At 66.5% G+C, this 12,101-nt stretch overlaps 4 protein-coding genes across 4 annotated transcripts in view; 3 read left to right on the forward strand and 1 right to left on the reverse strand.

Annotated features, from left to right (window-relative positions):
- Positions 1-252: 252 nt before the first annotated feature.
- PFL1_04596 (uncharacterized protein) lies at positions 253-1,498 on the forward strand (the record flags this gene model as incomplete). Its single annotated transcript, XM_007882122.1, has 2 exons — positions 253-442; positions 672-1,498. 2 exons carry the CDS (start codon positions 253-255, stop codon positions 1,496-1,498), a joined length of 1,017 nt encoding a protein of 338 aa, XP_007880313.1.
- A 239-nt stretch (positions 1,499-1,737) lies between these two features.
- PFL1_04597 (uncharacterized protein) lies at positions 1,738-3,402 on the reverse strand (the record flags this gene model as incomplete). The annotated part of the gene is made up of 5 exons (XM_007882123.1): positions 1,738-2,046; positions 2,177-2,610; positions 2,709-2,873; positions 2,995-3,139; positions 3,256-3,402. 5 exons carry the CDS (start codon positions 3,400-3,402, stop codon positions 1,738-1,740), a joined length of 1,200 nt encoding a protein of 399 aa, XP_007880314.1.
- Positions 3,403-3,818: 416 nt separating this feature from the next.
- PFL1_04598 (uncharacterized protein) lies at positions 3,819-7,304 on the forward strand (the record flags this gene model as incomplete). The annotated part of the gene is made up of 2 exons (XM_007882124.1): positions 3,819-5,266; positions 5,369-7,304. The coding sequence occupies 2 exons, from the start codon at positions 3,819-3,821 to the stop codon at positions 7,302-7,304; spliced, it is 3,384 nt and encodes a 1,127-aa protein (XP_007880315.1).
- Positions 7,305-9,898: 2,594 nt separating this feature from the next.
- PFL1_04599 (uncharacterized protein) overlaps positions 9,899-12,101 on the forward strand; it is a gene marked incomplete at both ends in the record, with an annotated part of 6,632 nt that continues 4,429 nt past the window's right edge. The window contains 2 exons of the mRNA XM_007882125.1: positions 9,899-10,966; positions 11,168-12,034. Of these exons, the coding sequence (XP_007880316.1) occupies positions 9,899-10,966; positions 11,168-12,034 (1,935 nt within the window). The remainder of the gene's footprint in view (positions 10,967-11,167; positions 12,035-12,101) is intronic.

Below are 12,101 nucleotides of genomic sequence, written 5' to 3' on the forward strand. Positions count from 1 at the left end.
CGGGCGAGCGGGCGAGCGGGCGAGCGGGCGTGCGGGCGTGGACCCTCGCCCCATGCCCATGCCCATCGCCGGCGCCGCTGCCGCTCGCTACTTAAACGAGCGATGCCCTTGGTCCACGAAGCTCCCGCTCGCCTCCCCCCTCCCTCTCTCCCCTCACCCTCGTCCCTGCCTCGTCCTTTGTCCTTCTTTCTCTCGTCGCCCGTCGCCGCCTCTCCACCTCGTCAAATCTCTCCAGCTCACTACCGCCCAAAAATGACTGCTGCCAACGGAAACGGAAACGGCCACGCCGCCGCCACCCGGCCGCTCCACACGGGCATCTACTCGCCCCTCGTCACCCCCTTTGACGCCAACGAGGAGATCGACTACAAGGCCTGGGAGCAGCACGTCGTCCGCGTCGCCGGCGCCGGCGTCGGCCTCGTCGTCATGGGCACCAACGGCGAAGGTGGGTACTCGCGTTTCGATGGTGGCGGAACGGGACGGCGACGGCGGCCGGCGTCCTGGCCGACGAGTGTCGAGCTGGCCGATTGCTTGTGCTTTCCCGGCCGCCGCCTCGAGGTTGTTGTGGACGCTTTCGATCCAGGATCCAGTCGGCTGACCTCGCCCTGCCTGCCGAATCGCCTCCTCCCGCATGTCTGCTTCTCCTTCCTTCCCCACCGGATCCCCCTTTGCAGCCTCGCACCTGTCGACCGAGGAGCGCAGCCAGCTGGTCGCTGCGGCTCGCAAGTCGCTCGACGCCGCCGGCCTGGGCGAGACGCCTATCATTGCCGGTGCCGGTGTGGGCTCGATCAAGGAGACGGTGCGCAACTGCAAGGAGGCCGCTCAGGCCGGCGCCGACGCCGTCATTGTCATCACCCCCGGCTACTTTGCCGGCGCCCTGACCAACAACCGCGCCGCCATCAAGGAGTTCTTTGTCGCCGTCGCCGACGCCTCGCCCATCCCCGTCATGATGTACAACTTCCCCGCCTGCGCCTCGGGCATCGACCTCGACTCGGACCTGCTCATCGACATCTCGCAGCACCCCAACATCTGCGGCGCCAAGCTCACCTGCGCCATGATTGGCAAGGGCGCGCGCATCGTCGACGCCGTCCAGCGCCCCGGCTTCCTGATTGTCACGGGCTTCGCCGACATCCTGCTGCCCTCGATGATGGTCGGCCTCGACGGCACCATCTGCGGCACCGCCAACATTGCGCCGCGCGTCTGCGTCAAGCTCTACAACCTCATCAAGGACGCCCGGGCCAACAAGGACTGGGCCAAGCTCGAGGAGGCCCAGGAGCTCCAGAAGATTGTCTCCAAGGCCGACTGGGTCCTCTTCAAGGGCGCCATCGGCGGCACCAAGTGGGCCCTCGACCGCTTCTACTACCCCGTCGGCCAGCCCCGTCGACCCCTCCAGCCCGCCGGCAAGGAGGCCCAGCAGATGCTCGAGGACAACCTCAAGGAGATCATGGCCCTCGAGAGGCAGCTCGAGAAGGCCGCCGGCGTCACCGTCGCCAAGGCATGAGCCGGCATCGTTGCACCGCCAGCCTCGATTCTCGGCCCGCGCGCCCGTGCGTCGCGCTCGCTCGCCCATACACACTCACACACACACGCACCTATCATCGCATTAGTTCCCGGGGCCCCCTCAGTCGATCTGTAACTATAACGCATCCAATTTCCCGATCCTCGTGCCCGACGGGCCCGACCCGACAGCCTCCGTGGTTCTCTATCGACAGGCGGACGGCGCCGTAGGCTTAACCACAGCTACGCCAGCTTCTGCCAGCACTGCTTGGCGATGGCGAGAAACTCGTCGCGGGCCAGGTTGTCCCTCGTCTCGGCAGCGCCTCCGACCTGGCCGTTGCCGCTCTCGACCTGGATAGTGGGGCGCAGGACAGTGGGCTGACCCCTGTCTCCTCCGGTGCTGACGTCGGGCTGTAGCGGGATGCGACCGAGGATGGGCAGGCCGCGCTGCTGGGCATAGTCGTCGAAGGGTCGCGATGGCCCGAAGAGCTCGAATGCCCTGCCCGTATCCGGCGAGACGAAGTGCGACATGTTGAGCACCAGGCCGGCGATCTGAAGGAGGAGGAGGAGAAGGATGGGGAGGTCGAGAAGGGTCGAGAAGGCAAGTGACGAGGTGAGTGTGAATCGGTGGATCGCTCGGGATGGACCGCAGTCGATTGCCTCCGGGGCAAAGGCCACTCACGGGCACCTTGACCTTGTTGAACATCGACACGCCCTTTCGAGCGTCGATGAGGGCCACCTCCTGCGGCGTGCTGACCACGACGGCGCCATCGACCTTGACCAGCTGGCTCAGGCTGAGGGCCACATCGCCGGTGCCCGGCGGCATGTCGATGACGAGGACGTCGAGCCAATCCTCTGCGGGCGTCGTCGACGTCGTCGCGGCTGCGGCTGCGGCGGTAGCAGGAGAGGAGTTCGAGGCGTCGGACCGGGGCGTATCGGGGCTGGCGCCGCGTCGCCAGTCGACGTCAAACAGGAGCTGCTGCGTCGCCTTCATGACCATCATGCCGCGCCACACGACGGGTGTGTCGGCGTTGGAGCCCGACGTGCCGGGTGGGAGGAGGAAGCCCATCGACATGCACGATATGCCGTGGTTGACGAGCGGGATCAGTCCGCCGTCTTCGGGATGCACGGGAAGCCAGGGGAGGGAACGGCGGCAGTGGCCGAGGTGAGGTTTTCGTCGCTCGAGCTCGGTGGGAGACGGGGTCGGGACTTACCCTGCGTCAGTTCTGGCTCGCCGACATCTTCGAGACCCATGAGTTTGGGCACGCTCGGTCCAAAGATGTCGAGGTCCAGCAGTCCGATCCTCGGCTTGCGCGGTGACGCAGAGATGCTCGAGGGGCAGTCTGCGGCCGTCTGAGCTAGCGCCAGCGCCAGGTTGGCTGCCGGTGGAGGAGGGGTTGGTCGGAGTGGGCACGACAGAGGCGAGATGGACGACGGACGTAAGATTTTTGTTTCGTTGGGCTCGCTCGACGACGTCGCCAGGGGGCCTGGAGGACGTACCTGATATGGTGCTCTTCCCCACGCCGCCCTTTCCGCTCGAGACGGCGAGGACCTTTTTGACGTACGGGATGGACCGCTTTTCCGGTACGCCGGTGCCCCGTCGCGGCATCTGGGGTGGTCTCCTCTCGTTGTTGCGCGGAAGGCCCTGAAGGACGGTGCAGGTCGAAGCGAGGAGGGGCGAGGCGATCAGAGGATGCAGGAGGAGTGCGGTCGGTCGGTCGGTCGACAAAGATGGACGCTGCGGCGGCGACAGGGACTCACGAGGGGGTTATCATGCGACGGCGCCGAGGGCGTCGAGGAGAAGAGGCGCGGCGAGGGAAGGCGGGCGGTGCGTGCCAGGTGGTGCTGCAGCAGGGCCACACGGCGACAGGGCGCGCAGATCCTGACCGAGCTTGTTGGCATCGACATGTTGGCAGCAGGAAGGTCAAAGTTTGGTTGGAGAGCGTGGTCGAGGCCGGGATGAAGGGGGTGCGGCGACAAGGGCGAGGCTCGGAGTCTTGGTTCCTTGCCGGCAGGGTCCCACAAGGCAAGGCAGGGCCCCCCGCCCACGCAAGTCAAGGCGGCTGACACTCTCCCGAGTGCCGACTTTCCTGCCCTCGACCTCCACATGCCCTCGACCAAGGGATGGTCAGCCCAACACGTACCTACCTCCAAACAGCCGCCGCATCCCTACTTCGCTTCACCGGCGACCACCACCTCGAGTCCGACCGCATCGCCACCCCCTCGCCTAGACACCTGGATCCACCTCGCTCCTCGGCATGCAACACCGGCGAGTTATCGCATAGACTGACCCCCCCCACACCGCCAACGCCGACGCCCTCACAATGGCGCCCAAGAAGCGTCCATCAAGCCAGCCCTCGACACCATCCAAGAAGCACAAGCAGAACCAGAGCCAGTCGTCCCTCACCTCCTTCTTCGTATCGCCCTCCAAGAAGGCGACCGCACAGGCCAAGACGGAACAGCTCGGCGACCACGGCGCTGGGTCCGGCCCTGACAAGGAGCCATCCTCAAACCACGCATCCGACCTCACCCAAGAGGAGCAGGATGCGCGCTTCGCCGCCGAGCTCGCTGCCGCCGAAGACGGCGTCAGCCCCGCAGAGATACTCCGCCGAATGAAGGCCGACGAGGACCTTGCACGGCGGCTCGACCTAGAATGGACCCAGGCCAAGAACGAGCCCGAGTCGTCGCGGAGCGGCGAGATAGGTGCCGGCTCGACGCTGCGGAACGACGGCGACTCCCCTCGCAAGCGTCGCCTCGTCCTCGAGGAGCACGAGGACCTCGACATGTACAGCTCCCCCAGAAAAGTGCCCAAGGACACGACCACTGCCATCGCCACGCCTGTCTCCGACCTGGCGCATCCGAAGCCTGATCCACCCGCCAAGCCGGAGCCCGGCAAGCCGATAGACCTCGCCGCTCTCGACGCAGCCATCCAGGCGATCCCGCTCGGCGACGACATCTTCGACTTCGACCCCTACGCCATCGACGTATCCAGATGGCCCCGCATGGCGTACGGCGCCGGCTCGCAGCCCCTGCCGACGACGCCCTACGCGCTGCTGACGCACGCCTTTGTCCAGATCAGCGCCACGCGCTCGAGGCTCATCATCACGACCCTCCTCACCAACCTGCTGCGCGTGATCCGCGCCCATGACCCGGACAGCCTGCTCCCCTCGGTCTACCTGATCTCCAACCACATCGCGCCGGCCTATGACGGCGTCGAGCTCGGCATCGGCATGTCGATCGTCACAAAGGCCATCAAGGAGGTGACGGGCAAGAGCGCGCGCACGCTCAAGAGCCTGTGGGACAAGACGGGCGACCCGGGCGACGTGGCCTACGAGGCCAAAAAGGACGTCAAGGCGCTCGTCAAGCCGAGCCCGATCACGGTGCAGAAGCTCTTCTCGACGCTCCACGCCATGGCCCGGCTCTCTGGCTCGGGCTCGGCGACGCAGAAGCTCGGCTACGTCACCAAGCTGCTCGTCGCGAGCCGCGGCGAGGAGACGCGCTTCCTCGGGCGCACCTTTATCTCGCACCTGCGCATCCAGGCGGTGCGCACCACGATCGCCACCGCCCTCGCGCGGGTGTTTGCGCTGGTCGAAGCGTCCGGGCCGCGGCTGGAGCCGGCGACCAAGCGCGAGCAGGAGCGAGCGGCGTTGCTGCTCGTCCATCCGGAGGAGCGACAGGGCATTCTGGCCAATGCGACCAAGCCAAAGGAGCGGTCAGACCCGAGGCGGCTGGCCGTCATGGACAAGCTGGCCCGAGCCGAGAAGCTGGTTCGGTGAGTTGTCACGGTCGGCCGCTCTCGCCTTGGATCGGGAGGATGGTCTCGCTGACCCGCGCCTCGCCCACCTCTATGCCGCCTGCGAGGCCACCGCCCCAGCGAGGTACGCGCCCGGCATCCCAACTTTGGTGTCATTGTGCCGGCCCTGCTCACGGTCGGCCTCCCGGGCCTGTCGGACCACGTTCCGCTGCGGATAGGAACGCCGATCTCGCCCATGCTCGGATCCATCACGCGCTCGCTCGACGCGATGCACGACAAGCTGGGCCCGCGCGCCTTTGTGTCCGAGTTCAAGTACGACGGCCAGCGGTGCCAGATCCACGCCGTGTACGTGCCCCGCTCAGCCGGCCCTGAGGCGCGCAAGAGCATCGTCGAGTCGCACAACAGCGCCGCGGCGAGCAGCGGCAAGTGCGGCAAGTGGGTCGGCAGAGACGGCGAGGTGTACGTGCGCCTGTTTTCGCGCCACCTCGAGGAGATGACGGAAAAGTACCCGGACATCAGCGACATGATCCCGATCCTGATGGGGCGCGAGTCGGAGGACGAGGGCAACTGGGCCGCACCGTTGGGGAGCAAGACCGGCAGCGCGGGCGTCAACGCGGCCGAGCAGGAGAACGGCAAGATCAGCGAGGTCGCGGACATCGACGACGGCAAACCTGACGGCGCCGAAGCCGCATCGGCCGACGTCGATGATCGCCCGAATGACAAGGTTACCTCGTTCATCATGGACGCCGAGGTAGTGGCCATGGGCCTCGATGGCGAGCTGCTGCCCTTCCAGACGCTGGCCAACCGCAGCCGCAAGGACGTCAGCCTGCACGACATCAAGGTCAAGGTGGGCGTGTTTGCGTTCGACCTCATGTACCTCGACGGCGAGTCGCTGCTCAAGACGTCGTTCCGCACGCGCCGCAACCTGCTCCACTCGCGCTTCAAGCCGCTCGCGCCCCGCAGCCCGCTCATCGCCCGCTTCGCCCACGTGCGGTCGTGCGAGAGCACGGATCCGGACGACGTGGCGCGGTTCTTCGCCGCGGCGCAGCAGCACAAGTGCGAGGGCATCATGGTCAAGAGCCTCGACCACCACTGGGAGACGCCAGCGTCGACGACCGCCGCTGAGTCCGGCGAAGAAGGTGGAAATGGCATGCCCCGAGGCGGGCGTGAAACCCCTGGCGATGTGGACGGGACCGGGCCCGATCCTGGTGAAGGAAAGCGCCTCGAGAAGCTCGGCGACGTCATCGAGGACGACCTTGCCGTCGATCAGGACGGCGTCGATGACGGCGAGGAAGGCGGCACAACGACGACGGCAACTTCGGCGACGACGTCGTCCTCCGTCGACCTCGGCGCGTCGGCGATCGGCAAAGGTGTCAATGGCCGCGGCAAGGCGCTGCTCTCGACGTACGAGCCCGACAAGCGATGCGAGTCTTGGCTCAAGGTCAAAAAGGACTACGTCGATGGCCTCGGCGACTCGCTCGACCTGGTCCCGATCGGCGCCTGGCACGGCATGGGCCGCAAGGCGACGTGGTGGTCGCCCATCCTGCTGGCCGTCTACGACGCCGACACGGGCGTCTTCCAGGCGGTGTGCAAGTGCATCTCCGGGTTCACCGACGCCTTCTACAAGGATCTCAACGTGCGGTACGCTGAGGGCAGCGACACTTGCGTCCGGGCGCGCCACGGCGAGCCCCCACCGGGCGGGTACGAGTACGACACGGGCAGCCTGGTGCCCGACGTGTGGTGGAGGCCGAGCGAGGTGTGGGAGCTACGCGGCGCCGACATCACCCTCAGCCCCAACTACACGGCCGCGCTGGGCCTGGTGAGCGAGGAGCGCGGCCTGTCGATCCGCTTCCCGCGCTTCATCAAGCGGCGCGACGACAAGGGCGTCGAGCAGGCCTCGTCGCCCCACCAGCTCGCAGCCATCTACCGCGACCAACAGCGGGCAGGCCCAAAGGCCGCAGTAGACGACAACGTCGAGGACGAGGACGGCGACCGAGAAGAGGCGGCCGTGGCGACAAAGGTCGCGGCACCGGTCGATATCGACTTTGAGTACTGAGCGGCGTGGCTCCCGGGGCCGGCGTGACGGCTTCCTGACCATGGCCTGGCGGAAGGAATTCACATGGCTGCTGAGAGTAGCTCGGCCTGCCCGGGCCACTCGCCACCCGACCGCGTCGAGCTCGTTCGGAAGATGCCGCTCAACGTCGGCTGTTGGCCGATATCCGGGCTGATATCCGGCGTCTCTCCGCGCCGGTACAGGCGGCCTGAACCCAGCAGCTCCGCGCTTGCGCCTGCGTTCGCATGTCGTCCTGTAGTAGCGGGGTGCCTTGCAGTCTCGTCGCAGCATGTGCTAGGTTCCACTCGCCCCTTTTGCTCTGCCTGTCCCTCACCCGCAAAGCGTTCTCCCACGCACGCCCAGCCTAGGGATTCCGCGAGCAGACGATACGACAGTCAGGCAGGCAGGAGAGATGGATGGTGGTCCTTGACGATGCGATGGTACCCTCGGGCTCCGCCAATCACGGCGCGAGCCTGGCCTGCCACGGACGGCCCGCCCTCGGGTAAACTCGCAGGCGGGCCAGGGTCCTGCCGCCTGGCTGGCAGGTACGCCCAGCCAGACGGCCCCACGCCGTGGGTTGCGTTGCGTGCATCTCCCCCACGGTTTCGCTCTGGCTTCTCGAGACAAGCAAGCTTGCAAGCAAGCTCACGTCGGCCCAATCGGAAGAGCCGGACGGCCTGGCTACGCCCTGACTACGCCCGCCGACTCCCTCTGACGTTCCCAGACCAACCACTTCCTGGCGCGCTTCTTCTGGCACATGGATGGCCTGCCGGCCTGCAAGCTCACGAGCAAGCAAGCTAAGCTCGAAAGCTTGCCTGGCCGCGTGCTGCCTACCTGCTGCTCCGGATGTCTTCCGACGGGACGCCTCCGCTCGTTGCTGCTGCTGGTGACATGCTCACGCGACCCGGTCGTCGAATCGAAGAATAAGCAGCAAGACTGATCGGCGGTGGCAAAGAAGAGGAGCATGCACATGGTCAGGTCGCTGCAGCGACGAGCTGGCCAGGGCTCAACAATAGCGCACACCGCCGTGCTTTTCCTCTCGTACGTAGAGAGCGGTGCGGGGTGGGAATCGGACGTCGCCGAGACGCAAGACGACAGCCACGCTCATCCCTGCCTCTTCTGGCCTGGCCCCCTGGCATCGCCGCTGTGCCGAGCTTTTGCTGCGAGGTTGCCACAGCAGGTACGAGGTAGGATCGTCTGGCCTGGCCTTGCTTGTTGCGAAGAGAAGGACGTGGCTGCTGACACGTTTTCCCCCGTCGTGACCACCATACGAGGCCAAGAGCTTCTCGCCCTGCTCGAGCGGGGAGGAGCGGGGCGCCGGAGCACGGTCGGTGGTTTCCATGAGCACCGGCAACCCACCCGCGAGCTCTAAAAAAATCGGACTCTGTCCACCTGGTGGCGCTGGGCCGGATCTCGACCCTGGATTTTTCCTGGGTGGCCTTGCCTGGGCGCGCTTCGAATTGCCTGCCTGCCAGCCTGCCAGCCAGCTGCCTCCACCCCGGAAAGGGTCTGGCTTGCTGGTCCAGCCTGGCCTAGTTCTGCAGCGACCGATTCGCACCGTGCCTTGCCCGCCTGCCTGCGGAGCATCCAGGATCTGCATCTGCAGCCGTGGCCCTGCCCTGCCCAACCCAACCCTGCCTGTCGGCCTGTCCGCCCGCCCGCCCGCCTGGCTGTCCTGGCGGGCTCAGCCAAGCTACTGGCCAGCTTGCCCCACGCGGGTTGCGGTCCAGCCTGGACTGGCCATTCCTTATCTCTGTCTTGTCGACTTCCACCGCCGCCTCGCCTTCCCTCCCTTCCACCAACCCCACCCTGCCTGCCTGCCTATCTCCTCGTCTAGCCACCACGCCTCCTTATCGCCCGTACTCCGTCATCGCCAGGCTAGGGGACCGACGTGCTGATAGTCGATCGCGAAGCAGCTGCAGCAGCAGCAGCATAGGCCACCAGCTCAGACCGCGGGCTCTACCGGCTGCAGCCCATCGTAACCTCCTCAGCAGGACCTCAAGAAAACTGCTCAGCTCGGGGCTACAGCCGATTTCAGCGCCCCTATCCTGTCCTGTCCTGTCCGTCATCTTCCACTCCCAGCACCATCGCATTTGCATTCGCCATCGCCACCACCCGCATACTCTCCGCATGCCACGCTCTGACCGTCCCTGATAAGCGCGACCCATAGCACAACCCCCCTTGGAGCCCGATTGGCCCTTGCTCGCCCACAGGCTCCTGCTTCGGGTCGACGCCAGCAGAAGTCTGGCGCCGCCGCTCCGCTCCTGACTGCAGCCACATCGCCTGCTCGTCGTTCAGCCTCCGAACGCCGCTTTTCGTTATCATCACAAGAAGAACGCTCGTCGACTCCTCACATGCCACGATACCACACGGACCACCCTTTCCGCCAGCACCAGCGGCACCGTAACTGGCAGCTCGCGCCTTGATAGCCTCGTCTTCACCTTCTCGACGTCACAGGCGGACATCCTGGCGAGAAGAATCTCTGCAATAGGTGCATCGCCCACCCCGTCCGCTCCCTCAACCCACCGCTCGCCGCACAGGAACGCCGTCCACGCCTGCCAGGTCGGCCGACTGCTGTGCGGCCCACCTGAACAGCAATGGCGTCGGTCGGGCTGGGCTCTGCCCCTCCTGGCGCAGGGCAGCACGAAGAAAAGGCGGGGGACTTTACGTCTCCGTCAATTCCCTTTCCCTCCAATGCCCCATCTCCTGCATCGCCGTCGCCCACACTGCCATTGTCGCCGCTGGCACCACCCTCGCAGCCTGCATCTCAAAGAGGGTCCACAAGCCAGCTGCTCCAACCCACATTGACCGCTAGCGGCAGCGGCGGCTCCTCTCGAGACCCGTCACGCGGACCGAGTCCGATTCGGAGGCTGCCGCGCCTCTCGTCGACCTCGCGCGCGACTTCGACCGCGACCAGCAACATCACGGCCACTGGCAGCTCGTTCAGCAGCATCGGCCTGCCCGACGCCGAGGCGGCAAGCGCGGCGCCCCTGGCTCAGGCTCGTCTCGCCACGTCGGCGCAGAGCCTGCGGGCACGCCAGGAGGAAGTCGATGCCTCGCCGCAGGGACGGCTCAAACCACCCACCCACAGCCGCAGCCAGTCGATCGGGCCCAAGCCTTCGACCAAGGTCGTCATGCTCCAGGTTGACCCGCAGCCCAGCGCCAATTCGGCTCGAAACAGGCCCGAAGCTCGGCGAAGCATCAGCCATCGACCGCCCTCGAGCCCATCACTCTCCGCCGATCGGACGGCCGCCGCACATAGGGCACAGCCAGAATCTTCGAGCAGCCGCAGGGCTCCAGCCGACGAGAGAGAGAGCCAGCGACTCAAGGCCGCTACCGCCGCCAAGCTGGCCGAGCAAGAGGCTTGGGAACGCACGCGCGGGGCTGGCAGCGACGTCCTCAGTCTGCTCGACGCTCCGAGGCGGCCGGAGGACCGCAGCGACGACTCGGGCGAATCCGGCGGTGGCGGCGGTGATGCCACGGCCGGCACCGCTCCTTCTTCGCGCAAGTCGTCGAGCGCCGGCAGCATCGCTATCTGCTCTGACGTAGCTGGCTCCGGGCAGCATCGACTAGGGATCAAACAAAGGACGCGCTCTCGGGACGACGCATGGGACGTTTGCGATCTTCTTCCGACCCTCGACGAGGTGCAGCGACGACAGCACGAGGTGAGTGGGACGCTCGAAGGGCGAACGACCGGTCCTTGCAGCCCCTCCCGTCGCGAATGTGGAAGGGCCATTGGCATTCACGCCTACCCGAGCGCAACGCTGACAAAATCTCTCGCCTTGCCTCCATCTGTTAACCTTCTGCCCTCTTTCGCCCCCTCCGCTTCCCCTCCATCGCCGCGCCATCCTTTCCCGCTCCGCCAGCCGGTGCTCGTCTCGTCGGCCGACAAGCTGCTGAGCCGAGGCATCTCGGAATATACCCTCCTGCCTCGGATCCTCGGGCGCGGCAAGTTTTCCAGCGTCTTCCTCGCTTCGAAGCCATCGGGGCCCGGCGGCGCGCCGCAGCTCTACGCGGTCAAGCATACCCCGCTCTTCCCCCACCATCCCCTGATCGCCACGCGGCTGCTGCGCGAGCCCACGCTGTTGGCCGAGCTGCCGCCCCACCCGAACCTCGTCAACGTCAACGAGACGATCCGTACGCCCGGCCACTTCTACCTGGTCGAGGAGTACCTCGAGGGCTACGTGACGCTCGAAGCGCTGCTCTCGATGCGCACCGAACGGCCGCCTCCGCAGCTGCCCAGCCTGCCCACCGACATCGCCGACCGTGTCCTGGATCAGCTGCTGTCGGCCGTCCAGGCCATCCACCACCCGCTGCAGATCTGCCACCGCGACATCAAGCCCGAAAACATCCTCGTCCACCCGGACACGCTCCACCTCAAGCTGCTCGACTTTGGCCTGGCCACCCACTACAGCAGGAGCGAGCCCAAGCTGACGACGTGCTGCGGCAGCCCGGCCTTCCACTGCCCGGAGATTGTCACGGCGCTCCGCAATCCGCAGGGCGCGATCCGGTACTGGGGGCCCGAGGTCGACGCCTGGACCTGCGGCATCACGATGCTGCGCGTGCTGACGGGCGTGCGCTACCCGATCGGCGCCAGCCACACCAGCGTCCGCTCCATGGCGAGCCGGGCGCAGCGGGCCGTGGCGACGATCCGCGACCCTACGCTGCGCACCCGCGTCGGCAAGCTGCTCGACGCCAACGGCGAGCGGCGGATGCACAACTTCCGCGAGCTGGTCGACGCCATCGATCCTGGCCAGGCAGACGCTCCGCGCGGTCGCAAAGACTTCAAGAGCACCACCT

This window comes from Pseudozyma flocculosa (genome assembly GCF_000417875.1).
Source record: "Pseudozyma flocculosa PF-1 unplaced genomic scaffold scaffold00015, whole genome shotgun sequence".
NCBI lineage: Eukaryota > Fungi > Basidiomycota > Ustilaginomycetes > Ustilaginales > Ustilaginaceae > Pseudozyma > Pseudozyma flocculosa.